This window comes from Xiphophorus hellerii, chromosome 24 (genome assembly GCF_003331165.1).
Source record: "Xiphophorus hellerii strain 12219 chromosome 24, Xiphophorus_hellerii-4.1, whole genome shotgun sequence".
Taxonomy (NCBI): domain Eukaryota; kingdom Metazoa; phylum Chordata; class Actinopteri; order Cyprinodontiformes; family Poeciliidae; genus Xiphophorus; species Xiphophorus hellerii.
The window spans coordinates 7,266,078-7,293,458 of NC_045695.1; the positions used below are offsets into that span (position 1 = coordinate 7,266,078).

At 37.6% G+C, this 27,381-nt stretch overlaps 2 protein-coding genes across 8 annotated transcripts in view; one reads left to right on the top strand and one right to left on the bottom strand.

Annotated features, from left to right (window-relative positions):
• LOC116715779 (rho guanine nucleotide exchange factor 7-like) overlaps positions 1 to 27,381 on the top strand; it is a 40,097-nt gene that overhangs the window by 1,249 nt on the left and 11,467 nt on the right. The window contains exons 2-4 of one of the 2 annotated variants that reach the window (XM_032556416.1): positions 22,301 to 22,533; positions 24,048 to 24,131; positions 27,292 to 27,376. In XM_032556416.1, coding sequence (XP_032412307.1) covers positions 22,369 to 22,533; positions 24,048 to 24,131; positions 27,292 to 27,376 — 334 coding nt within the window. In that variant the 5' untranslated portion in view covers positions 22,301 to 22,368. Of the gene's footprint in view, positions 1 to 22,193; positions 22,534 to 24,047; positions 24,132 to 27,291; positions 27,377 to 27,381 lie in introns of those variants that run through there. The other variant, XM_032556417.1, reaches the window with a different exon arrangement.
• LOC116715778 (protein-tyrosine kinase 2-beta-like) lies at positions 1,017 to 18,939 on the bottom strand. 6 transcript variants are annotated; one of them, XM_032556414.1, is made up of 31 exons: positions 18,786 to 18,939; positions 18,640 to 18,684; positions 18,220 to 18,459; positions 15,772 to 15,950; positions 14,016 to 14,103; positions 13,794 to 13,873; positions 13,644 to 13,706; positions 13,448 to 13,502; positions 13,218 to 13,358; positions 12,931 to 13,002; positions 12,266 to 12,367; positions 11,365 to 11,482; positions 11,174 to 11,213; positions 10,871 to 10,902; positions 10,665 to 10,712; positions 9,940 to 10,034; positions 9,149 to 9,230; positions 7,298 to 7,398; positions 7,052 to 7,167; positions 6,635 to 6,735; positions 6,422 to 6,511; positions 5,043 to 5,247; positions 4,871 to 4,961; positions 4,444 to 4,482; positions 4,105 to 4,224; positions 3,918 to 3,950; positions 2,736 to 2,760; positions 2,099 to 2,139; positions 1,883 to 2,017; positions 1,698 to 1,778; positions 1,017 to 1,544 (listed from the first exon to the last, which is right to left on the bottom strand). In XM_032556414.1, exons 3-31 carry the CDS (start codon positions 18,421 to 18,423, stop codon positions 1,296 to 1,298), a joined length of 2,826 nt encoding a protein of 941 aa, XP_032412305.1. In that variant the 5' UTR covers positions 18,424 to 18,459; positions 18,640 to 18,684; positions 18,786 to 18,939; the 3' UTR covers positions 1,017 to 1,295. The 6 variants fall into 6 exon arrangements, with proteins under 6 accessions (XP_032412305.1, XP_032412304.1, XP_032412303.1 ...); XM_032556413.1 differs by having other exon boundaries at positions 18,220 to 18,545; XM_032556412.1 differs by having other exon boundaries at positions 18,220 to 18,545; positions 18,627 to 18,684.

Below are 27,381 nucleotides of genomic sequence, written 5' to 3' on the forward strand. Positions count from 1 at the left end.
GTATGTGATAACTATGTGATAACTATGTGATATGCATAAAGGTTTTGCACTACCCTCTCCAAACAATGTTTATGTACTGTCACCTTTTTATATGCCCATACCTCAAATCACGTGACATTTTCACGTAAACATGCAAAATCTCTAAAGGTGCAGGAGGACCAGATGGAACTTCTCAAACACAAATGAAGCCTCAAGGCCTGAAAATTGGCATTTAGAGACATTCCTCCCTTGTTATGCATGTCTATGCCTATGCACACTATACGTGGGTGGGGTTCCTTCTGCATGAATTACTGCCTCAATGTGGTGTGATATGGAGGCGACCAGCCTGTGGTTATGCTGAGGTGTTCAGGAAACAGCAATTGCTTTGATAGCAGTTGGTGGGTCTTATGTCTCTCATCGTCCTCCTGATGATGCCCCAAAGATTCTCTCTGGGGTTCGGGTCAGGCCAGTGAAGCACAGTAACACCATAGTCATTGAACCAACTTTAGGTACCTTTGGCTGTTTGGACCAATTCCAAACCCTGCTGGGAAAAAAGCCCGTTTACATTTAAATTGTTTGCATTTGTGTAGGGCTGCAATTAACAATTATTTTAGTAATCAGTTATTCTTATTCTTTGACGATTGATCAATTAAACAGATAAACAATTGGCACATTCTGTAGATTTTTATTATGAAATTCTTTATGAAATAGAAATTAATTATTTCTTAAAGAAGAACAAACTTACCCAACCTAAAATGTAAAAACATAGCACTTAAGCTTTATTTTTTGTTGCAAAGGATGCAGCTAAAGCAAAAAAAAACAAACAACTACTTCTCGTTTTGGCTTTACAACAACTCACAATATGTTGTACTTTTAGCAGTTTGCCTTTTTTTGCTTGTATCCTCAGTTCAACAATTAATCAAATACTAATTTAGTTGACGATTATTTCACAATGAATCCCATTAATCGTTTCAGCCCTACAAATTTGTGCTTACAAAATGCTTCTTGAAGTAAAATAAGTGACTGACAAAAGGAGATAGTATGTGCATATATTTTTAATTCAAGCATTTACAAAATGCTCAAACTCAGAACTCTGCCTGCAGAAAAAAATACTTGCTGTGATGCATCAATATTACAAAAATATTTTGCCGTCGAGTCAGGAACAGGAAGTGCTTATTATTACAGTGTTCTAACAATGAAACTAGAAAATAAGCAGTACAAAATCGCTGCTTTTAAAGTTTCACATGTCCTGATAATTATTTCAGTTTAACTTCAAACATAAATCTTTATTTACAAAGCAGGGAATGTATTTTCCTTTATTCGTCCGGCACGCCTCCTCCTGCATCTTGGGAGTTGGGTTTGGGCTTGGCCAGGTTGGCCCTGACCCGAGCCTGGTCCACAGCGTCCAGCAAGTTTTTGGAGTCCAACGCTAGCGTGTGGGCGGCAGCCAACATCTGTTTCTGACACTCCTCCTTCAGCGAGGTTACAGAGTTCTGCTGGGCGAGCCGCATCTTGTTGATGAGCTCGCCCAGATCTTTGTTCAGGAGTTTCTTGGTACCTTCGATCTGATATGGGTAGGAAGTGAAGCGATAGTCGTATCACTCTGAAGATCATTTCAAAACCTTTTTTTTATCTATCTTATCCATTGTTCGAGTGACAAACAAATATCGTGATAAAGCTTTAAACCCATAAATGGGGCGTAAACGTCTGAAGTTTACCTCTGTGGTGACTGAGCTGTGCAGAGACGGCAGAATCTCATCAACACTTTGAATCAGACTGCGGAGAGTGATTCCTACAGCCTGAAGACAGCAAAGTGAGAAGAAGTGAAGAGCGCCCTCTTCTGGTCTTTTCATTTACAACCAATGATGAACATGGAGTCACCAAGACTCGGAGATGAGTGTACCTTGACAGCGGTGGGATACTCCGAGGCGGGCAGAGTGTTGACTTCGTTCTTCAGCTGCACCACCTGCTTCACCATCGCCATGACGCCGGTGTAGACCTCGTCTCCGGACCGGTCCAGCTCGGCTGTGGGCCGAGTCTGCGACAGCAAGACACAGAGCCTTGAAACCTTTCACTTCCTGAATCATTTTGTGAAAATGACATGAGAGTGAGTTTTTACCTGTGAGGCGGTGGGAGGCTTTGAGGGTTTCTCGGGAGGACCTGACTCAAAAAAACAAAAGTTAACTCAAGATTCTTTAAAATATTTAATAAAATGTTCACTGCAGCTTTGATTTACGCTGATTCATTGTAGCTCTGAGTGCATGTGTTTGGTTATAAGCCATTCATTTGATTTAGAAGTGCTGAATGCTGGTCTGACACTTGTGGGGGAGTATAGAAACTTGTCTGAGTCACACACAGAGAGAACTTTGGAAATCTTTGGCTCCACACGTCAATAACCAAATGACTAATTATAAAATGTTCTGAGAGGGAAACGCAGGCCAAGCGAGAGGTTAGATGACCTTGTTTTTCCCAACTGATCATTGAATTTTGACATCATGACTTGTGTAAAAACCCGTAAGGAACGTATGATCGAGACTCTCTTTTCTGGAAACTACACGCTTTAGGGATGTGAAGCGAGTGAAACAAAGAGCAGAACCTTGTGCGACCAAAAACCAGTCCTGGTTAAATTAACAATGGAGAGAAGAAGCTTCGTGATCTTCTGTTCTCTCAATAAATGAACATGCAACAGCCATATTCCTTAATACAGCTGATGGATTCAGGAAATAAACCAAATAAAACCGATGATCAGGGCTCACCATTTGCTGGGCTTTTTTCAGGAGGCTGTAGAAAAAAATAGAGAAGCAGGAAATTTGATGAGTTATATTTCTGTAATAAAAAAAAAATCTTTTGAGGTAAAAAGTTGTTTGTTGGTGCAGCTCCTATGATGGCGAGCCAGAACAACTTTTACCCACACAAGGATGACCCAACTTATTTTAGGACTGTCTTATTCACATAAGGTCAAATAAAATCATACTACAGCCTGACTAATATTTGGTTAAACTTTATATGAATATATATGAATAAAAAAATATCATACCCATAGGTCAATTTGACCACTTGGGTCAAATTGACCAAGATCAAAATACTCATGATCCACATTTTCCCCCCAATTAAAAATACAAAAATGATTATAGTGATTTTTGATTTTTAATGTTTAGTTGTTCAGCAATAAATTTAAAACAAACAATATTTTAATAACAACAAATATTGGAGTCAAATCACTGGAGAAAAATAACCTGTAAATCCTCATAGATCCTAAACATAGAAAGAAAAGCAGACCGTTTCTGAAATTTTTTGAACTAGAATAAATTCAGGGAGACACTCTTATCAAAAAGAAAAAGTTTTAGTCTTTCCACTTTACAATAGACTTAGACTTGTACTTTATTGATCCTTTGGGAAGACTCCCTCAGGAAATTGAAATAACTTTAAATAAAAATAAATTGAAATGATATTACAGAAAATGTTTGAATTTAAGAAGATTTAAAAATATTAGTGAAAAATCTCTTGGAAAAATACATATTTTGTCCATCTGCAGGATATGACAGGACTTGAAATAAAATAAAATGATTCAGAGGGCCTCACTTTAGACACCCTTGATACATTTAAGCTGGAAACAGTTTGGAAACAGTTTGGATGATATGAGATACAACATTTATATTTCTTTTGGAATAGATAAAGTATTTTTTTTTAATTGTCGTCTGCAGACATGTGATTATTTTGCACCTTGCACAGAGACATTTAACCAGATATTTGTGGGGGTGTATGCATATATCTGAGCTTATAAAATTACACCTTGTGCAGAAAATCCACAATGAATTCAAACTTCCACACTTTTTTATCTGGTTCTGTTGTATAAACTGCTAAAAAAAAAAAAAAAGCATAGTCCAAATTTACTATTAATATTACATGTGCTATTGAGAAAGTGGTGGAAAAAATACCTTGGTTAGTGAATCTTGTCTCACCATAGGATCCTATGAGCCAAAGAAAACCAACATGATTCTGCGTCAGTGAATGCAGCAGTGTGCAGAAGTTTAAAAAAAAGTTTCTAACGGTGGTAGTCAGTTTGTCGGCAATAGCTCAGGTGAAGGTGTACGTGTTTTGGTGTGAGCGAGCGACATGTCTCACCAGTTGTCTCTCTTCCTGCTCCAGCCACTGATGGTCCATCATCATCTCTCGCCTCTGTCTCTGTAAAGTGTCCTCCATTCTCTCTTTCTCCCACAACATCCTGCTGTCTTTCTCTGGAGCCTAAAAAGCACACGAATGCAAATGAAATGTCACCATTTTTTGAGGGAGGTATTTTAAGCCCACCACATTAGTTTGTGTTAGTTTCACGATTTGCCTCATTCTGGCACTTTTTCCACTTGCATTGCTATTTTTTTTTTAGTATTTTTATCTGGGTCACTTTCAGTCTAACTGTGGATTTTACCAGACAACTCTTAAATCAATTTTCTGCTTTTTGGTTACCTTTATGTGTGCGAGGGTGTTGCCTTGAGCTCTGGACGGCTGATGATGGAGAAACAGAAAAAGAGAAAATTAATGCTGATAGTTAATTAAATTAATAGTTAATTTAATTTGAACAGAAGAAAATTAGAGCATTAATACAACATCAATCTGAATAAATTCTTAAAATAAAGAATTTATGACTCAGAGGAAAATTGAAGATGCACCACCTAGTGGCCATTGAAGGTAGTGCAGTCACTTTTAATCTATTTCTTTCTAAAACTGGCAGCACCGAGGTGAGAAAAGTTGTTAGCTATTCAGAATCAGAGGTGAGAATTTTGGCTTATTTAAATATTCCATCACACAATAAAGATTAAAAATAAGTGTTGCTGTTTCAGTCAGCGTTTCACACCAACACAAGCTCATGTTGACACAGTTTGACGTCTGGTACCTTTGGCGGTGGCTCTGTGCGCGTGGAGGAGAAAGACTGGGACCTTACTCTTACAGCCGTTTCCTGCTCCAACTCCATCTTATGGATCTCACTGTCAAATAGCAAGCATGTGTAAACAATCCAACCGCGACTGAAGTAAAAGCCCGACATTTGGAGGAGTGTGTGAGTGCACCTGAAGGAGAGGACGAGGTCCCTGAAGGTGGGGCGGCTGTGCGGCTCATAGGCCCAGCAGCGGGTGAGCAGGCCGTAGATGGGAGGAGGGCACTGCTGGGGTTTGTGGAGCCGGACTCCGGACTCCAGCTGGTTGATCACCTGTCCGTTTTCCAGCCAGTAAAACGGCTGCTGGGCCATCGAGAAGATCTCCCAAACACACACACCTGTTGAAGACACACCCATGGTTGACTTTGTCGGTGTTTAAATCTGGTAGAGTATCGAAAGACATAAAGCAGGTGATGGGTTTATTATATTTGGTTTGAAAATTCTTCAATAAGAGCATCAGCTTTACCAAGTAGTCATCTCTGACTTTTGATTTTAGTCCGTATCTCAAAGAAATGTTGCTTCAGTTCTGGTCACTCTATTCATCTTTATTCATCTGCTTCTTGGAGCTTTGGGAGCCGGTGACTCCTGCAGAATTGCCTTAGGCCTCTTAGCCGCTTCACTAAAAATGCTCTTGTTCCCCACAAACTTAGTATTGCTGGGTTTGTGGTTGTGCCGTTCTATTTATAGATTCAAAATGATGCACAGAACCAAAGTATTCTGACATTATCTTGTTGTAGCACAGAAAGAGAGACTCGGTCTGAATGTACGCCACACTTTTCAATTTTTACTTGCCAAGATTCTGAAAATTGTGCTGTTTTCCTTCTACTTTACAAATATGCTCTTATAAAAACTTACATTTTTTAAGAGGTTTGAATACTTTTTTTTAGGAGCTTCACCTTTTTTCCTCTTAAACTAGGGCACGTTTTTCTCTTGTGTACGTTGACACACTAATTCTTTTGGAAGCCATTTTCTCAACAGCTGTTAGCTTTCCATCCTTTATAATTTACATGCAGTTTCTAAAACACTAATCAGACGTTTGACTAACAAACAGAGAAACTTCATCTAGAAACTTTCCAAGTTGCTAGATACTATGAGCACTAATTTAGTCCCATTGCTTTTCTGTGGAGGAGAGCAGACTCTAGGTGAGTGTTAACTAATGATAAAAAAAAAGAGATTTCTTCTGGTGAGTTGTTGGGAGGAACGCTATGATGCATGTATGTATTTTTTGTCACTGCGGTGAGCTTCACACAGACTGCTCTGACCATAAAAAAAATAACATGATGTGTCAACATGAAGAGGCTTGATTCAGTGAGTTTTACGTGGGAGGGTTTTACTCCCATATGGTTTCAGTATTTAGAACTGATTTCACTCGTTCGGTTTCATTCAGGGTTTGCTCCATGGTTTTCTTTTACAGATCATGCCTACATAAATAGGTTTAAAAGTTAAAATGAAAAGTGTAAAAAGACTTTTCATGAAGTCTCTAGTTAGTATGAAGATGTGTTTTCTCATTACCAAACATCCAGACGTCGCTGGCTGAGGTGAAGCGTCTAAAATTGATGGATTCAGGAGCCATCCATTTGATCGGTAGTCGACTGACAGAGGCTGCACATAAAGGAAGAGAACAGGATTCAAAAATGCATTGGAAGTTAAATTGTGTTACTAACATTTATAAAACAACAACAACAAAAACAGATGAATGCATTCAGGGCAGTTGCGTTTATGTACCTTTATAATATTCTTGTTCATCAACGTAACGAGACAGTCCAAAATCTCCGAGCTTAACACATTCAGCGGATGCAACCAGGATGTTTCTAACGGCTATATCTCTGCGAACACAAACAGTGGTAGAAAAATAGAAATAAAAATATAATTTCAGAAACATTGAAGAGGCTTAAAGATTTCTGGAAGACATTTGCTGAATTGCTTATATGGAAAGAACAGAAAGTAAGAGTTATCCCTGTTGCTAGTGTACCTTTTCTTTCCACTTAACTTTCTTAAATACAGAACTTTTGTGGTTGTAAAAGGGATTAGTAACGTTATTGATTGTTAACTAAACGTCCCTGGACTTTAATCAACATAGAAAAGTAAGGTACAAATTTAAAAAAGCCTCAGTTGTTTGTTTCTTCACTTTAGCGATGTTACCTGTGTACCATGTTGAGTCCCTCTAGGTAAGCCAAGGCTTTGCAGATTTGTAGACAGTACTGTGTTAACTTTGCTGCGGTGAGGATGTACTGCTGCTCCACAAGGTAGTTTCCCAGCTTGCAGATAAACAGACACATGAGCATAACAATGACTAACTGTACTGGTTGTGATAATCAGACTAGATGCATGAGGAGCTGCTCATGTTGCCTTTAAGCACAGCTTTACAGTCTGAACTCAGAACCACACCTCTCCATGTTCGTAGAGCTCCATGACAATCCAGACTGGATCGACCTCAATGACTCCGATGAGACGCACAATGTGAGGGTGGTCCAGGTTTTTCATGAGATCTGCAATAAAGGAATTAACATACATCAATAACACATAACATTTGTAAATTATCTGTAATACAAATGTTACCTATGGTGTTTTTGTTTTTTTGTTTTTTTTACCGTTGACATAGTGGAAAACATCTCAGCATTACCACAAAAGCTAACATCAACTTTCTTCCCTATTTTTACTCTTAATTTCTTTTTGGCATCCATATTATTGAAATTGAATTTGAAGGTACATCCAATCAGTACCAAGGGAAATAAATGGCTCTCCTGGATTGGCTGCTTTGGAAACAGCAGCTAATAGCATATCAGGTAGCATTATGCCTAGTTATTTCAGCTTCCCAAGCTAAATTTGTTTTTAAATATTTTAGCTCTTCGAAAAGGTTCTGTGAGTTGGCGGATTTTCTGCAAATAATTTGTAGATATCTCCAACAGAAAGTTTACCCAACCCTCTGGGTGAATCTGCAAATACTGAACTGCACATAGTTGATGGTTCATTACGGAGAGTCAGCCCGTCCAGAGTAAAGCCGAACTTGTCACCTTAACCGAGAAAAATGCTGAATTTGACCGAATGAACAACATTTACATCTAAGCACAAGAGTGAAACATTTTTTTTATAATCCAAAACGTAAACCCATGGCAACAAAAGTTTATCCACCAAGTTATAAGCCAATGTTTTGGTGGACGCCATATATGATAGTGTGTTTTTCTAACCTACATAGCAACAAGTTCTCAGTGTTAGTTGGTAGTGAAGCACTTAGCAGTTTACAGCATGATAAGGCCCACAATTAGCGGCCACAACCACAGCTAGAAACCAAAAATTAAAGAGATGCAGGTGATAGATTCTAACCTAGAACTGTAAAAGTGTTATACTCGAGGTTCCTGTGAAAGTACTGAAACCGCTTCAAATGTTTCACATTTTGCTATATTACAGCCACAACAATGTATTTTATTGGAATTTTATATGATAGAATCAACACAAAGTACCACATATGGCATAATTGTGAAATGTTAAACAACTGTCACACTTTTTGCAATTAAAAATTAAGATGCATATGAAATTTTGCATGTAGGTGAAAACATTTTGAGCTCATTCTTCTATTTATTTGGTGTGACCCCTACATGGCTTCTTAGGGTAACTACTGAAGAGAGTAGGATTGGATTTTATTTGGAGGTAGCAGAGTAAAGAAAGCTAAATAAATGCTACACTTTTCAGAAGTTTTAATTAATTTTGCAAAACCAATTTATCCTTTTTCTGCACTACTTTATCTTCTTCTGTCTCAAAATTGCAATAAAATAGATTGAAGTTTATGGCAAGTAAGGAATCGGTTTAAATGAATCAAATTCTCTATCAGTTTGCTCTAAATTAGATGATCAGTTTTTAAAAACACCCACCTAAATTAAAGCCTGAAAGAAGCCTGTTTAGATTTTCCCCGCTGGAGCTGTGGTTTCTATATAAGCCTGTTTCACAAAACCACAAGCAGACAACAGGAAGTCAGAGAAAACGACGCTCTGATCAAGAACACGTAGCGTCCAAACAAGCAAACGGCAATGTTTCGTTTCACCTTTCCTTTTAAAATCATGTTTCTGCAAAATAAACACCTCCCTGACGTGTTTTCTATTAAAAGCAGCAGAAGAAGGTTGCTAATGTTTCGGTCTCATCATCATCAGCGTTGACATGAAGAATGGTTGAGAAGTGAGTAATGGAGAAACTCTCTGAATGGGTCTGAGCAGGAAACAATCACTGCAGGAGCCGTGCACTCACCAGCTTCACTTAGAAACTTCTCCTTCACGTCCGCCGAGCAGTCTTTGCATGTTTTGATTGCCACGCGAGTTCTCTCTCCGCTCTGCAAACACACGTCATCACCATAGCAACTCATTCAGTGTTTTCAGAAAGACTTACAGTGCAGTTGAGGCAGTGTGGAGATTAGGGTGAGTTTAGTGCTGATAGAAAAGTACGTACAGAAGCGACTATGGCTGGGCGATTTGGCTTAAAGATAAAGTCTCTTTAAGCCAAAAAAAAAAACAAAAAAAGAAATTACAAATGACAGAAAATTTTTTCAAAAAGTGGCTTTTACTTCCATCATTCCTTCTTTGAGTTATACAATTTAGTGTTAGGATCAGGCTACATGAGTGTAACAAAACAAAATAACAAGAAAAAAATTGCTTTAGTGAGAAACGAGCTTGAGTAATATATTTTGTTCTTTTTTTTGTGTGTAAAATTAGTACTTAATTCTCCTAACAATACAACGTTTTTGTATTATTTTGACTTTATTGTTACATTATGACTCTATTTTTCTAAACAACAGCCTGATCTTTATGTTTCGTTTAGAGTTACCTGAATTCAAGTCCAACTATATAGAAGCTGTCACACAAGATGGTGGACTTTTGACATGCTGACATCACTATGAACTATGGAAACCCAAGTTGGTGGAAAAACGCATTTTCCTCAAATTAAATCTTCAAAAACCAAAATTTTAATTAATCAATAAAACTGATTTATCGCCCTGCCCTAATAGCAACCTATGAAAGCACTTTAAAACAAGACAAACTCACTGGACATTTGTAAACTCCCTCTTGGACTTCACCAAAAAATCCCTCGCCGAGGATCCGACCTACAAAGATGTCATCTCTGGAGATCCGATGTTTGTCTAAGCACAAAAAAAAAAATAAAAATCGAGGAAAGAAATTTCCTCGAATAAGATTATCCAGAAGAGCCATAAAGATGTAGCTGTGCTACCGAATGCCCTCCACACTTGGAGCCCCTTGGAAAAGCATCCACAGCTAAAGCAAATGATTTACAGTTGCATAATATTATGGGATGTATGAAGCGAGCTTCTGCTTTGAGGCTGAGTTTGAAGCTGTGTTTTACACGCTTTGAACAGAAATAGTTTTGAGATTGTGTCTCTAATTTATTAATATGCACTTGTAGATAGCATCTAACGGTCGTCATGGAGACTTGTTTAACTCGAGGGGCTTTTCGAGAATTTTGTTCAACCTATTCTTGCTTCGTCCTCCCACCGGTTAAACCTCAGTTGGTCTCCAGCGTTGCATGACACGGTTGCTGTCACATTTTTATGAGCGTCTTATATCACAAATTTAAACATAATTTTCCTTAAGATTTTTTATATTATAGCATTTTCTTTATTTTGTTAAAAAATTTTTTAATTTTTTTATTTTTACTCTTGGCCATTATAAAGCACTTTGTGATTATCTGTGAACAATGCTGCATGTGAATAATGCTACATTATTTGCCTAATTTAAGATGAATTATTACTTACCATCATACTTTGTGGTCTGTTCTGGGATCTCTGCATAAATATCTGAACCTAAAAATGAAGGGAAAAAACCAAAATTAAAACAGCAGTAACATTCAGCATTTATTCATCAATTAAAACCTTTCTAAATGTAGTTAGAATAGTGAAATGTAAGTAAGAACTCAAGTCGTGAGAGTCTGTTCAGTTTATAAATGAAGATATTGACTTACTTAGTCTGCTATCTGGGCCAGTGGGACCAGCCCTGGAATGAGATGCAGAGAAAATCTTGGTTTGGTGTTCAATAAATAATATTAATGCAGCTGTTGTAAAAAGGAGTCAGTTGCAAGTAATGCTTGAATTACATTTTGGTCAAACAGAGAGGAACAAGAAAGAAAATGTAAAATAAAATGCAGAGGAAAAGAGGAAGCACAAAACAAAAAAAAAAACACCTACACAGTTTTTTCTTTTGGTGTATTTAAAAACAAAAGTTTGAGTGTCATGAACATTTTTGAAACTTGACTCATAATAATCACCTTTGAGGTATGTCAGGAAGCTTTAGTCTTGTGTCTCTTCCTGTGAAAACCAATTACAACACTTTCATTATGACTTAGTGACGTCAAGGCTGCGAAGCTGGACTTTTTTTTTAAGTACATTTTTTCTTTTTTTGTATTTATGCCACTGTGGTTGGATCGTGATTTTGCCCTGCGACCTACTGTGATCGTACCTTTGTTAGGTCTGATCATGAGCGATTTCTCGGCTTTTCCTTCCAGTCGGCAGTAGCCATCGATCAGGTCGGCCATGTTCTCTGCTACGGCCAGGGAGGAAATGTTCACTGCAAGCGGCTGCGGCATTGAAAACACAAATAAGCCGTTTATGGTGAACATGTTTTGTTTGAAAGCCACAAAAACAGTACAGCTCAGTAGCCACAGCAATTCTGTGGCTACTGATATTTCCTTTGCAAATGCAAAGGAAATATGAAAAAACGGAGAAGCTTGGCTTGGCGCTCCTAGAACAGCAAAAGTTTTTATATGACTGGAGGTTGTAGGTAGTGGTCCAAAAGTGGAACCATGCTGGTTTTTTGTCAAATTAGACATTAAAATTCCACCTTGCTTTCCTTAAAAAAAAGGATTCTTGGGCAGAATTACTCGTGAATCTTAATTTTTGTACCAGAAATACCACTGACGCCTTTTTAAGGCTGTTAATAGCCATTCACATTCCTGTTATTCTTAGGTAAAACTAGTTTTTTCTAGTTTACCAGAAGTATATATTTTGTTTCTCATTCATGGATCTCAGAATAACCCTACATTGACCAATCCTAAGTATGTTTCAGCTCCTGTTTCTTTAAGCTTTGCTTGGTCAGCAAACTGACTCTTTCAGTGTCTCCTGGTTAGCTACTGAGTAATCATTAGATAAGCATGCGAAGACATGAGGAACTGGTTCAAACCAAAGAAAGAGATGCATTAATTTAGTTGCAGAGAAGAACCACATTTAGTATGTTTGCATGCACAAAAGTGTAGAGGAGGATCAGAGAAGCCATACGAGTGCTTTGCGTTATACCCATCATTGCATGACTTTCTCCTGCTACTCTAATTGTGAAACTGCTGAGTCGGGAAGTGAAGTGCTACCTGTTTGGATCCCTCTATGTGCACGGTGAGGAGAGCGCGGCCGTCAGGCTCAGCGGTGCAGGAGATGCTGCGAACGTCAGAGAACTTGGCCAGACAGACGGGCTGCAGAACAAATAGTATTTCTAGTTAAGACTGATGTACTTTGGAACTGATAGTGAAGTCGAAGCAATAAAGAGCTGAAGTTGGTGCCTTGACTAATTAAACCCCAACATCACACCTGCATGTTGCCATTTTAGCCCAACTTACTTCCTTTCTCTTAACCATCAATTTTATTTTTGGTAGTTAGTTTCTTTTTTCTTTCTTTTATGTTTTATGGAGATAAATAGTTTGAAAAGGCACTTTAAGAATTTACACTCCATCATTTATCTCTTAGATGTAGTTCTGACTATGGCCCTTGACCAAGCCAAAATACGTCTGAGCAACATTTCCCTGTTGTTGACTATAAGTAAAGTAGATTAGAGAAAAACAATCAAAGCAAATATCCCAAAACCAGGAACAAATTGTCACGTAGTCAGCTTCAAAAGTCCAAATACTCCAGAGGGGTTGCAGGGATCCACAGTTCAAGTGGAGAAATATTTAACATTTTAGAATATTTTTTGCTAAAATAATTGAAGAAATCAGCTGGTATGATTAATAAATTGGACGAAGAGAAGATTTTCACTCACTTTTGAGTTATCCGTTTGTTGACTGATCCCACTGGCTCCTATGACCAAGTCTATAGCTAGATTCCAGCCATGCTACAGAAAAGGATGAGGCAGAAACAAATAGTATGTTAAATAGCACTTTTCTGCTTTTTCTGAAAGGCAAACATCTTTTATATCTCTCAATACATACAAAATAAAACTCATTCATGGCTTTGAGAAAGTATGTCTTATGTTTATGATTTTGTGGGACACCTAAATGTTCCAGATTGTCCAGATTGATTAACGCATGATGTCATAAGACAGCTCACCACCAGCTGGCAGCCGTAGCTTTCCTCAGTGATGCTGTAGCACTGAGACAAAGTGGTGAAGAACTTGGCCATGCACTGGTCCTGCTGAAACGTCGAGTAGCTCTGAAAGGTCTGCTGGATCAGCCGACGCAACTGCTTGGTCTGGCCCGCGACCACACAGACAGAAGGCATCATTCGTTGTTGAATTAGTGGTGAGAACAAAATGACCAGTGATCTGGAGGTGACTGTACCTTCATGCTCTCCATGAGCTCTCTGGGAAAGAACAGGTCCAGCCCTACTTCTTTCCTAAAGAGTGGAGTGAATAAATGTTGGTGTTTTTACTGCTACAATTGGTGTACAATGTTATGCTTAGATCAAATGACTTCCAGATGCACCTCTGCCTGCTTGAACACTATTTTCCTGAAAGATCATAAAGTCTTTACTTACTCCAGCAGTTCAAAGTTGGACTTTTTCTCCAGTCCATTTGGATTCATGTCCTTGTAGAACCTCCTGCAGCAACAACATCGGGATTTAGCTGTCAGTACCAACACGACATTTCCGTCTTCTTCTTTAAACCTCACATCAGCCTTTCTTTACCTGATCTCCAAACAACCAAGCTGTAAGGCCATCCCATCGCTGACTTTGGAGGCATAATTTTGCATGTAATCACTTCGTACCTGTCGATCATAAAAAGCTTTTTTGATATTTACCAAACATTTTTAGCAGGATCTTAGTTTAACCCTGATGTTTAATGAATTTCCTATCATGTAAAAAGTAATCTGGACATTCTTAAAAGGTGGATAGCTGTAGATATTTGACCTGTTGGTAAAAGTAGAGCATGGTTGTTCTGTCATCCATAAAGGTCTCCATGAAGTCTGACGGGATGTATCTGATCCTCAGGTCATATCTGTATAGACAAACATCTTAATGAGCTAATCGGAAATTAGCTAAGTAACGTGCAAGCCCATATTGTTGTGTAAATCAATTAGAGATCATGAAGGGCTAAGGCGAGTCAGATACACACTGATAAGGGAAAGAACGGTTCAAAACTTTTTTGTATGCTTATGCCCTGAAGTGTCTGAAAATCAAACGAGTGCCATTCCAGGCTGATTCTTCCATATTAACCTGCTGACAATTTTGCCGTTATATTTGTGCTCTCACTGAGCGCATATGTCTATGTGCACAAACAATAATTTGTCAAATGTTCACTTAAATTGCGCATACACGTATAATTTGGATTTCCTTTTATTTCATTCATTTACTTAAAGTTTAAATTTCATATCACTGAAGCACTTTAAACACTTTTCAATAAGTTCCCTACCTTGTACAACAGATAAGAACTTGTGTTCATTAAATTAAATGCATACAAGTCAACACTGCATATATGGTCAGTGATTTTTTTTTAAAAAGTGAAATACTTTAAAACTGAAGTTAAATGTAAAAATATGGGTGCACCATACAACTTTAGTAGTGGTGGTGCAAATAAGAAAAAAGAGCAAAAAGTGCAAAAAGTTAAATTTAAAGCGCTGATATGTTTGAACTTGTTTTTGAGCTGAACTGAATTACCAGATCTGCGTTTGTCAGCATCAGAATCAGCTTTATTTTCTGCTCACAACCAAGAAATTTGACTTGCATTCACAGACATTTTAAAAATAACTATAAACAATACGGTTGTAAATAAAAAAGATTTTATTCCACTTTTATAGATTGTCAGGGTTTCTTTGAATTATGAGATTTGACTTAATAACTAAAGTATGGGGGGAAAATTAAAACAGATGTTATCTCATCTAAAAGATAAAAGCTTACATTTTGATAAAACTGTTTTTTATAATGATTTCCGCTTAGATGACTACCGTTTGTATTAGTTTATCACATCAAAACTAGCTTTTCTTTCCCATTTAGTCATGTTTGAGTTAGATAATGTAATTATTCTAAAATAAAAACTGCCCTTTTAAAAAATGTTTTTCAGCCTTTAAATCACTTCACTTGTATCTGTTTTTTTAAAGTCTAGTGTAAGGGTCTTACTTTAGATTTAGTTTAGAGTCCAAACAAAGCCTTTGAAATTTTATTTCTGGAAATTTGTTAAATTATTCTTGCTGATCACAAACTGCAAATTCAAGGATGTATTTTCAATTCTTACCAGATCTATACCAGATTTTTTAACATTATATATTTTATCTCATCCAAGTTTGTCCAGAAAAAAAAGAAGAAAAAAAACAACAACTTTATAAAAGCACATTTGGTCAATCAGCAGCTAGCTTTAGTTTTTACTTGAATTGCGTAAAACAAGAGCTATGCCACGCTATTCGGACCCAGATGTCCATGATGTCATAATTTTTTTTTTTGAAAATCTATAAAACTGAGTCTGAAAAAGTTTGAAATTTAGGAATGGAAATATCACACAAACCCTGGAGTGTTTATTTTAACCAGTATTATAGTAAAACTGTCAAGCTAAAAATATTTCACATTCATCAGAGCAAGCATTTGTTTAATGTTAAGAAATTTGAGTCGTTGTCTGCAGTTTATATCAGTTCATCTCCACCAAATAAAACTAGAAATAAAAGCAGTCACTGACCTCCACTCGGCCTCGATGTGCTGCTGTTCATAGCGATGTGTAAGCTCGGTCACGGTCAGATCGGGATGCAGCCAGTGCATCTCTGAAGACTTGAGGTGTTTGAGAAGAAGGCCGTAACAGAGGCTGTGCTTTATGTCCGGACCCACACAGCCACTGGACAGCACCGTATGGATGACGTTCTAGAGCAGAAGTAATTATTAGCATGCAATTGTCCTTTGACATTTTCATAATGGCCACCAGGAAAAAAAGGGATGAGGTAAATCCTCATCTCGGCTTTTTCCTCAACCCACAGCTTTGATTTTGACACTTTTCAAAGCTAGTGGCGCAAATTGGAAACGTATTGACTCATTATTGACAGCAAGCTCTCGTACAAGCAAAGCAACTTGGGTGCAAACGATCTCACAACCAAGGCAGCGATGTTATCAGTTTGCTGCAGAAGTTTGCAATAGAAGCAGAAGTAGCAGAAGATGTGCTGAGGGCTCCAGAAAGATGAACCCTTTGCAAGGCATCTACATCAAGTCTGAACTGAGGTAACTCCCTTTTACAAGCCGAGAAAAACACTGGACAAACAGCCAGACAATGCTGAGATCATTGGAAATGTTTGTTTATGGGAAAAATTAATAACACAGCTGAGTAAAGCTTAGAGGACAGCAGCGTAGGACAGTATCTATTCATCCTAAATGAGGAATTCAGGGCTGCAGCCCTGAATTCCTCATTTAGGGCTGCAGAATTCCTGAATAAGGGAACTAACTAAGCTTCAATGAACAACTTTTGATTAAGAAAAAATAATAAGAAAGCCTCCTGAAATCCAATTTTAAACTTGAAAAGTTATTTATTCCTTCAGCAACCTCAACTTCAACAGTCGGCTTCACTAAAGGGCATTAATAATAAAATATTTATTTTCAGGTTTAGCCATTAGTGTTTCACTAAATCAGGCAAACACATGACAGAATTTAAATGTACAGAATTCTAATAAATACGTTGTTGTAGCTTATATTGCTAATAGTCGATACCTGAACGAGCAATTTGACAATTAAGTTATACTCATGTTCTCACCTGCACTGCTGATATAGAAGGGAACAGAAATAATGAAGAGCAAAGTTGAAGCTAAACAGAGCGCTTGTTGACGTACAAGCTGCTGTTAACGGTGCAGCACAGCTAACTGTAGCAGGAATTTGGAACAATATAAATTAAAAAATTTATATAAATTTCCATTTGTTTCTGTCACGTGACACCTGTTTAAGCAAGTAAATGTTGTAGTGAGCATGCTCAGTAGTTTTTAATAGAGGTTTTAATAGTGTTGCTTTGAAAGTGATGATAAATAAAGCAGCTGCCATGACAAAAGTTCCTCCAGCAACGATGACTATGCTGCGAGTGTCAAAAACGTTTCTAAGAAGTAACCAAATATGTACTTTCTAGCATAGATAATTTAACATACTAATTTTTATGATGCTGTGTGTGAAATGTAACCACACTGCCACATCAGGTTGAGTAATCAAATAGCCAAACGTTTTTCTGTGGTATCCAAATTGCTGTCTAAGATTGAATGTGCTGCATAGACTGGAGAATAATCAAACAACGTCATCCCTTCTGAAATGGCAAACCTCTCTTTAACTTTACTCTGAAATTATGTAATGTATTCACATTTTAACTATTTGGTGAAACTTTATTTGTAGTGGACACATGGGAACTTTTTTTCTTCCAACAATGGGAAACATTTTTTGGGGGGGTTCCAGAGTGAAAAGTTTGCTCTCAGATATTTGTGTGGACAGTGAAAACACCTATTTTCTGAAAACACTGATGTATTAGCTCACCCTCTAACCTGACCTATAATCCTAGACTTGCATGACACCAACAGTGCCGGATTGCATATTCGCCATCTTGTAGTGGATTAGTTGTATAATTCAATGTAACACAGAGAAGAAGCTTGACTTTGTCATCCCTTCACACAAAAGACTCCAGTCGCGCTTTGTTTTTTTGCCAAAAAAAACAAGTTTTTGTCTCTTCTTTGAGTTTCTGTGTGGATGAAAACGTTCTCGTGTGGACGAGGCATCTTCCTCTTCCTGTTAAAAGTGAGTCGTTCCTTTCCGCTGTTGCCGCATGCTTGTTCACCACTGGGAATTATTTCTAGTTGAAGACTAGTCTCTCTGACAGAAATTCACTTTATATTTGGCAACATGACTTGAATTTAAATGAATTGCCTTGGATTGTGAGAAAGACCCAAACACTTCGTGAGATTCTTATGTTTTAAGTTTGAAGAGCATCTAAATAATGTTTAGCTGCCATGCTGAAGTGAGCAGAGAGTCTTCAGAGATGGAAACCTGAAAGGTCGGTTAATGGTGCACCATTACACAACCTTTTTGGCTGTTTATTTCCTCTATCTTGACTTACTTTTCACAGTGTGTTGCTGTAATTAAAGACAGGTTGGAAATAAACAGAGGAGCATACCTTGATCGTCCAGCCCTCCTCACAGCGGACCAGCTTGAAGTTCTTCCCCAGGTTGGAGCTGTTGCTGAGGAAGCAGACTTTGATAATCTTCACCAGGAAGAAGCTTTCCCTGCCCATGTGCATGGTGGGAGACATATCCGAGGAATTTGTCGGGCTGGTGGGAGACATGCTCCTCCAGGTCAAGGTGTTGATGTCGCCTGACATTGTTCACACAGAAGCGGACGCAGAGCACGTAGACTACTGCAGAAAGACGCACATGACTGTCACTGTTTCACTCTGATGCTTCCTTCTCCCTCATAAAGAAAACCTGAAGGGCGGCATTGGAGCTGAAAAGCACAAGAGAGTTGGTCACAGTTAAAATAAGTTAAGAGAGCAGATCACCAAATTGTTCTGTTTGCGCTGCGGACCTGTTGCTCTCACCCGTCGTCTTCTCCTTCCACGGATCAGAAAGCCCCTTCCAGATCTCTAAAACCGAACACAACTAAGTTCAACGACACCGACCTCAACATCACTCGAATAAAAGCAGACAAGTAGCTCAGTTTTGCAGCTCGAAAGCGAAGAATCACCCAAAGCAGAGTGCTGAAGGGGAATAATATCAGTTGCTGAAAGAGGAAACGCACAGAGGGCTGAATAAGGAAGTTGAAGGGCAGCTACAGAAAAACTGACATGCCTGATGAAACCACTGTGACTGTCACAGCCTGTTTCTTATAACAGTGGCAGAGCTAAGCATCATACCTACAGCGGCACTCGGCACGGCCCATCTAACTTTCACTTCCGCTTGCAAAACTTTTGAAAATGTTTAATTTCTTCTCATTACATCCAGACTTGAAGTTTGTGAAATTCAAACTTAAAGCCTCTTAATTGTTTCCTAAGTATATAAACCTAGCATTGTTCAGCTTGTTTGACTTTAATAAAGATAATTAACTGTTTGTTAGACTTGGAAACTTTTCACTTGCACTCAGTTTTGTAAGTCGGTTATGAATATGTGCAAAACTCCTTTAGTTTCCTCGTCCACCTCGGTGGTTTTGCTTCAAAGTACTGACGGTGTGTAGGCCGCTTCACCTTAAAAGCCATTCATCCACCTCTGCTAATTAGGTTTAGTGGAAACAAACTTGAAATCGGTTGCGATGAACAAATTAAAAATTGTTTAAATATCTCAACACAATCTATATTTCAAGTAACTTCTGCAGATTAATTGTAAAAAGCACCCTTGAAATTGTTGAACGCCTTCATTATACTAAAGTTAAATATTCATTAGAGCTTCCTTTTGTTGCTTTAACCTGCTGCAAGCCTTTTTCAGATTTTTTCAGACCAATGCTCCACTCGAAGGAAGGCTACACTGATGGCCACTTTAGCGTTTCCCATGATTTTTTCTCAATCTAAGCCTCGGTGGCGTTTGCAATATTTTTCCCGTTGTGTGGTTCAGCTTCTTCATGACATTTTCTCCCAGGATTTTCTGATATTTGACTGAATCCATCCAATCCTCCACAAACTGCAGCTTTACAGTTTCAGAGGACCACCACTGTCTTCATATTTAGCATTCTAGTTTTGATCCACTCCTCTACTGAACAGAATCCCACAACCTCCTTAGTTTATTTGTATTGCTTTTAACAATTCTGCTTTGGCTATTCTTGTGCTTTTAGGTCAGTAGTATCACATATATCTCCCAGCAGGTTTGTTGTAGTCAATCCAGGGTTTTTGACCACCTCAAAAACCTGATGGCAGCTGTTGATAGCTTCCTCTTTCTGCCACCAGGTGGCGCAGCGACTGTTCTTTTAGCTTTAAGCTACTCTATTCCTCCAGACACATTTCTGGGAACATTCTCTACCTTTTCTATATATTTTTTCCTTTGTGATCTTTTTTTGAGGTGTTTCTTTGAGTTCAACATATTTCTAACATGCGATGAAACATTATCGTTTGCCTTCTAAAGATTTCTGTTTTGGCGGTTTAATAATCATGAGTCCACAGTAGTAATTGAAAGTAAGGTTTGCATTTTAATTTTCATAACATGGAATTAATATTAGTTTGAAATAGTTTTCTTATGTTTCAGTATTATTAGGAGAAACTTTATGTGCAGGAATGTGTATTTATCACATTAGACCACTTTGATCCTTTTTTTTTTTTTACATTTAGTTAATGTAATTTATGTAAATTTGATCCATAAGAGTGTTCATAATTGTTTTTTTTTAAGTCCTTTATTATTTTCTCTTTGAGTTTCTCGAGTTTGTTTCTTGCTGGGCTATTTTCGTTTACTTTTGACCTTTTTTGGCAGAGATGAAGATAATGCAAATTACAAATGTTCCTTCAAGTTTCTGAGTTTTGCAATTTCAAACTACATCAAGAACAGAAACTGTGCGCTAACATCAGAAGCTATCTTTTTGAGTAGACTTCTGTTTTCTTCTAAGTGTTGCAGCCTTTGGACTTTTTCACATTTTGTCACGCTGCAACCGCTAATTTCACATTACAAATAAAAGGTGAAATCTAGAGCGTGTTGCATGTGGCTGTATTCATTTCCCTTCACTCTGAAATACAAAGGCAAGCCAAAAATATTCAGACTTTAATTTGTAAAACTTTTAACAGCCATGCATTAGTCGCCCTTTCCCTCACAATTGATGGAGGTCTGTTGTTTGAAATCAAAATAAAATACATTAAGATCTGAGCCGAGGAAATGTGTAACACCTAAAGAGGTATAAAGATTTAATAGGTAATAGTTAAACACAAAAGGAAAACCAATCTTCATTGTTTTCACACATGACTTCACACTTTGAAGCAATTAGGGTGTTTCCACACCTCCTGCCATCCTGTTGATTACTTTGAAACTTTTGCTTGTAACAACATTTATGCATCATCATATCTGTTAAATTAGCCAATTTGTCAAATTGAACCTTAACATGTTGCATTCATATTCCCTTCTATGATGTTTTGTATCTTAATGGCTTTTTTTTGTTTAATTAGAAGCAGAGTATTCAGGGATGTTCTTTATTTGAGAATTGATCTCTTTGGTCTTTCTGCAAAATAAATAAATAAATAAAACTGGCAGAAATGCAATCAGCATGACCATTGCCAGAGTCATGCCTGGTGGTAGCAGCATCATGTTGCGAGGGTAGTTTTTTTTGGTCAAAGTTATATGGATGGAGATAAATACATTGAAGTTCTGAAAGAAATAGCTGCAGAAATGTCCAGGTTTCATTTTCAGTGGACTTAAAACATCTTCAAACTGTGATTTTCCTAGGAAACCTAAATGATGTTTGCAGAATTTATGCCAAAATCGAAATTAATATTGGGATGTGGAGTTGGAAAAACTACTTGCAGCAAACTATAGAAACCAAAGTGTCCAGCAGGGGGCGGAAGAGTCTCTTTTGTTTACATATTTTACAACTTTTTCCAGTTTATTCAGTCAGGCCACTGTTTATGTTTTTTGTTTTTTTTAATAACACAGTGTACATAAAACAAATTAAACCCCTGACAGTAATGAGCTCTTTAGCATTTTCTGCTCATTCCAATTTGTCTCATTATTTAATTAATAAATATCTTTACATTATAAATGCTGTATAAAAGATTTTGTGGTGCAAGAAATATGGATCATTTTCCATCAAAATATCAGTGATTGCATCTCTGTGTCTGTGCTGCATATGGAGAAAATTACAGCACGACAGAACAGAAATTAGCTGAGTTCTTTTCAAATTAAAAGCACTGATATAAATCTTCATGGTTAAAGATTTTGATGATTGTTGCTTGCCGTTAACAAAAACCCAATGTCCGGTTTTTCAGCATCAATTGACATCGCTAAGAACTCTGATTGGTTGTTGTTGGTTGGGAGTGGCGCATGTATTCAGACAGCAATAGTAGCACAGAGAGGAGGTGCAGGACATCGACCTCTTCCCAGATTTCCACTTTTACTTTGAAAACTGCCAAAGGAAGTCATTTCATGCAGCTTCTAGCTTGATGAATCTGCTGGCCGCTACAGCTGTGCACAAAGCAAGGTGATACCAACATCCTCAGGAAGCGAGGAGGGGAAGAAGGAGGAGGAGGAAGGAGCGATCTTATTTCTCACTTCCAGCTCCGTTCCTTCTGTTTCCAGGCTGCGGGGTTTTCACCCAGCCTGGACTGACTGAGCTGCTGCTGTAGGACGATCCGAGACGCCAAATCATGAATTCGGCAGAGCAGACGGTAACGTGGCTCATCACGCTGGGGGTCCTGGAGTCTCCCAAGAAGAGCGTGTCGGATCCAGAGGCTTTCCTCCAGGCGTCTCTGCAGGATGGAGTAGTTCTGTGCAGGCTGCTGGAGCGACTCAGACCCGGGACGGTGGACAAAGTAAGCAATCTAAAAATGGAAAACCACATAGAAGACTGCTTTTTCTACAATTCTGAAGGCTTTTTACGGTATATTACGAGTAAAAATAATCAAGTTGTTAAAAAATAACTGGAGGTCCCAAATAGGCTACAGTATGTTGGGTATTTTGCTCTCAGATCTAAATTAATGCCTATGTCCTACTTTTGTAAAAACGAAAAAAAAAAAAAAAATCTAGATCACAATTATTTTTGAGGACTATTGTTACACTAGGCAATTAAAACAAAATTATTGTTGTTTTGAAAAGTACTGCATCTGTAAATATGAAAAAGTGTAATTGCAAAATACTTTTGGAATCTTAAAAACAAGCAACAAGAAGAACATGTTTAATATGGCTGGCAATTTGGGTAAACAAACAAAACCCAAACGCATAGATATGTAACCAAAGAGCCACAGATCCGTCTTTTTCTGGGTATCAATGGCTTTGAGGTGCAGATATTTCAACTGCAAGAGCTGTTTGTTTGATAGATGTAGGTCTGACTCCAACAAAAAATAAACAAAAGAATCACAAGATTGTCCCTATATGCATCAAAGTCTGTGTCCCAAATTCCCAAAGATTTTTGTTTGCTCAATTCAAAGAAAGGCATTAAAGTGCATGCGATTGTTCACAACAACTGGTCTTCTGCAAGCTTAACCACAAAGGGAATTCAAACTCATATAAAAAGCAAAATTAACTCTCTTGAATTGTTTAGAAATATAGGTAATTAGCTTTTTATTGGCTGACAACTTTTGTTTTGGTTTTTAAGTCTGACCTGCCATTTATTTTGGCGAAGTTCAATTTTTCCTTTACAACAATCAGTAGTTAATCAAATCCTTTTTTATGTTTTTTTTTTTTAACCATGTAATCTCACAGGTGTGCAAGGTTATCCTCATTTGCACCAGAGCACGCACTCTTACGACACTTATATCCAGCCACGCCCCCTAGACTCATGAACAATGAACTGTGGGTCCGTTAACGTCACATCCTCCTTCAGTTTTGCGCAGTTGCAGTGAAGTTTGACTGAAGATTTGATTTTAAATAGCTTTCGGTAAACCAACACAGTAAATAACAACAAAACTAAACCACGGGGTGAGAGAACGCGCTCTTCAAAATAAAATAAAGAACGATCATGTCACCAGATGTCAATGGAAACAGCTGTTTAATTCTTGAAAGCTTTACATTCGTTCTGGGGGTATTGTAGATTACAAATGCATAAGCACTCGATGCAATAATATCGAGTACTTAGTTATCGCTATAAAGCCAAAAAAGTTGCATTTTAAGCTTGCTTGGCAATTGTTTGCTTTTCTTTGAAAGGTAAAACCGGAAGTTGTGCTGATTAGGTTGCTTGATCCTGGCAGCAGCAAGTGTACACGCTGAGTGTCCGTGGGTTAAAAAAAGACGTCTGTCAGTCAAGGAAACTCTTTAAAATCATGCAATAGGGTTAATTACCGCTTTAGAAGAGTATTTGAAACTGAACCGGTTTTCTTTTAATTCATAGTTTATCCAGGAACCAAGGAGCGACAGCGAGTGTCAGAGGAACATTGCGGAGTTTATTAAGGGCTGCGGGGCTTTCAGTGTAGAGGTGAGTCACTCCATCAGTTGTGTATTTATTTAGTTACACTGCGAGGTAAAAAAAACAAAAAACAAAACAAAAACAAGCATGTGTGTTTTTTTGTGTGTAAAACCGCCTTTAAAATTCTTATTTTGACAATTTATAAGGCATGTCTCAAAGCTGCGAGGCAGCAGGAGTAACGGGCTTTTATATGGAAATTTATCATAAAAAGTGCCTTTGTTTTGTCACTTTGAGTAGTTATCTAGAAATAATCAATAATTTAACTACCAAGATTCTATGGTCATGATTTTAAAATGGCTCAATACTTCTCTTTCATTAGATTGTATTTTATTGCTTTTCTTTAATTTGCAGTTGTTTCTAAAACTATTTATAATATTCTGGCCCCAATATGAGAATATTATTACTACCTGTTAATAAATCACTAATTGACTGTGATTAGCTAACTTTTTCAAATCAGTTTTATGGCCCATATTAAGCCATGATTGCTTTGAGACTCTTAGAATCAAGAAATGATTTATGAGCTGTATTTATTGCAACAATGAATTATGTCAAGGAAAATGTCTGGCTGTCAGTTTTAAGCTGGAGTACATTTGAGTGATGTGGCAGGATTGTGATTTAATGCAAACCAGCAAGAAAGACTCATAAAAGCAAAATGAGGGTTTCTCGAGTGGCCTAGTCAAAGTCAGGAGTTAAGTCTGATTTAACTGCTGTAGCAAGATAATTTTTTGTTGCCCTCCAGTATCACTGACTTCTGCAAAGCAGTAGTCCTGCACCACAACTTATTCCAAATGTTTATTTGGGGAAAAAAATATTTTGTTTTCATATTGACTAGGTAGAAAATATAACAACAACCAGAAATATCTGTAGGGTAGCAAATACTTTGGCTGCGGATTCAAAACAAGCGAGAGAGATTATTTTTGTCCTCACTTTGGCTGCTCCCAAAATATGTATTTGCTGCCTGTGGTTCATTGGTAGTTATGGAAACAGGAGGCACAGATTCACTTTGATAGGATGTTGATTTTTTTTTTTTTTTGTTTTGTACTTGACAGAAATGTTAAGTCTGTGGAACTGATTCCTAAATGAGTGCGTCTTGAATAGGATCGCAATGCATTTTGATGTTTTTTAATCTTCTCTGTGGGGTATAAATTAAATTCAGGGACAGTTTGGTATTTGTCTTTCTGTCACAGTTCAAAAGGACAACAGAGGGCGTATGCCTCTGTCTGCATTTCTAAATGGGTCATGGCAGGTTATGACCTCCTTCTCAGTGAGAATGCAGAGAGATCCAGTGAATAATGTACAAAATGACAAACATCCTCTCACACAGTATTGATTTTAGCCGTGGGAAAAAGAAGAGTGGGATCATAATGTGCAGCATGTAGACTCCTAACAAGGTTTTGTGTATTTGTAAGATAGATGGGCTTTTATTAAATAAAAAAATAAAATAAAATCTTGAATCCTTGAGGAGCGATGGTGAGAGCGTGAAATGGATAAAATGAGGGGGAGGGGAAGAGTGGGCTGATGTAACGTAGTCTGCCAGGCATCCAGTGGATTTTCCAATCAGCTTGATTAGAGGAATGGCAGCCATGTCACTGGAAGCCAAGGTCTCCGTTACGAGCAGTCGGGAGTAATTCCCCCAGACAGTCGTGAAGCAGGCGGAGGACAGGCCAGACCGAGTGTCCCACAGAAGAGGATTACAGAGAGGAGGGCGAGCGGCGGCGACTCGGACTTTGATTAACGGAAGCAGCACAAGAAGCGGTCAGATAAAAAAAACGCTGCTGGATGTTTGACTGTAGCTGTAGAAAAGCTTGTATTCCTCATGGTAGCTGTAAATCATGTAAACTGTAGTGAAGTAAGCTGCTTAATCTAACACAAACTTCTGTTTTAAGCATATGGTGACAAAATAAAAATATTAGCAGTATTTAATCATTCTTACCTGTTTAAATGGGAGAGTGATTAAAACACTGAACTTCAAGGTCATTTTTCTGAGTGTATGGTTTTTGTAAGTTATGTTTTTCTACTAAAACTGATTGAAAAGGAGAAAATTGCTCCTCTTTTTAGTGAAATTCATTTGGTAAAGTCATAAAATGTACAGGCGCTTTAAACTCTCACTTTCACTGCATCACATTCCAGTCCTGCTTTTCCTTAGAGTTGCTTTTTAACTTTAGCTTAGCAGATGTAGCCTTTGGTTAATATTTTTCAATTAAGTAGACCTTAAATTTTGTCTTGTAATTTTTTAATAAACAAATGGATGTTACTTGTTTCCATTTATTACATAAAGATTTAATTAATTTAATAGAAGCTGCAATAGCAAAAATAAATACCTAATATTTTTTATATCCCTCTCTAAAATCGAATGTTAAGACTAGGGTATGTAGAAACAACAATTGACAAATTCATTGCAGCATAAGTAAAACTTTGATTCAAGCTGAGGGATCACTGTACAATTTTCTTTTTTCTTTTGCCTAATTTTACCCTCGATTACCAGTTTTGGGTCATTGTGCGTTAGCTGTAGTCAGTTGGCACAAAGTGTTTTGGTGAGATTAAATGCAAAAGAATGTATCTTGAAGTGTTTGGCTCGTTATGCTGTTACGATTTTGCAGTTTAATTTGCCACGATAACCTTTAAAAAGAACGCTACACTGAAAACAAACAAGCTATAGAAAACTAAAACCTCGGTTTGCAAACGATCTGAAATAATGTATTAAAAGTTAAAATCCTCGTCACATATGGCTCCATCTTCACAATTTGCTAATATAAACATGTTGGTGTGTGTGGTTTACACAGGATTAGGAGCTTCGGAGGCGTTTTGATTCTGGCTGTGTGTGTTGCCAGTAACATGTGTGATCGAGCGATTACAAGAGGGAAGCTCAGACTTAATCCGCCTTCAGACCAAAGTTGGATCAGAGAATTAATGCAGCGTTTGACTCAGTTTTGCTTCATTTTTAGGGTGATATACTTCTTAGAATGCAAACCAGATTCATTTATTGCATTTATCTTAACGAAGAGTTTCTCAAAAGGTGAGAAAAGCTTTTTTTTTTTTTTTTCCCCCGTCAGAGAGAACTTCTGAAATTTTGGCCCACTGTCCAGGTTGTTCAAAAACAAACTTTGACTAGGGTAAAAAAAAAAAAAGTTATAAAAAATAATGCTAAAAATTGCTGTTTGTTTTCAAGCCTTTTGTAGTGAGTGACCTCCTGCAGGGACTGAACTTCTCCAAAGTACTAAACTCCTTAGTTGCTCTTAACAAAGCCACTGAAGGTAAG

Coding starts and splice junctions, on each gene's coding strand:
- LOC116715778 (XM_032556414.1), bottom strand. CDS start 18,423: ATGTCAGGCGACATCAACACCTTGACCTGGAGGAGCATGTCTCCCACC. Junction 6,512..6,634: donor TGAACAAGAATATTATAAAG/GTACATAAACGC, acceptor CTTTATGTGCAG/CCTCTGTCAGTCGACTACCG. Junction 4,483..4,870: donor GCACAGAGCCACCGCCAAAG/GTACCAGACGTC, acceptor CTCCATCATCAG/CCGTCCAGAGCTCAAGGCAA.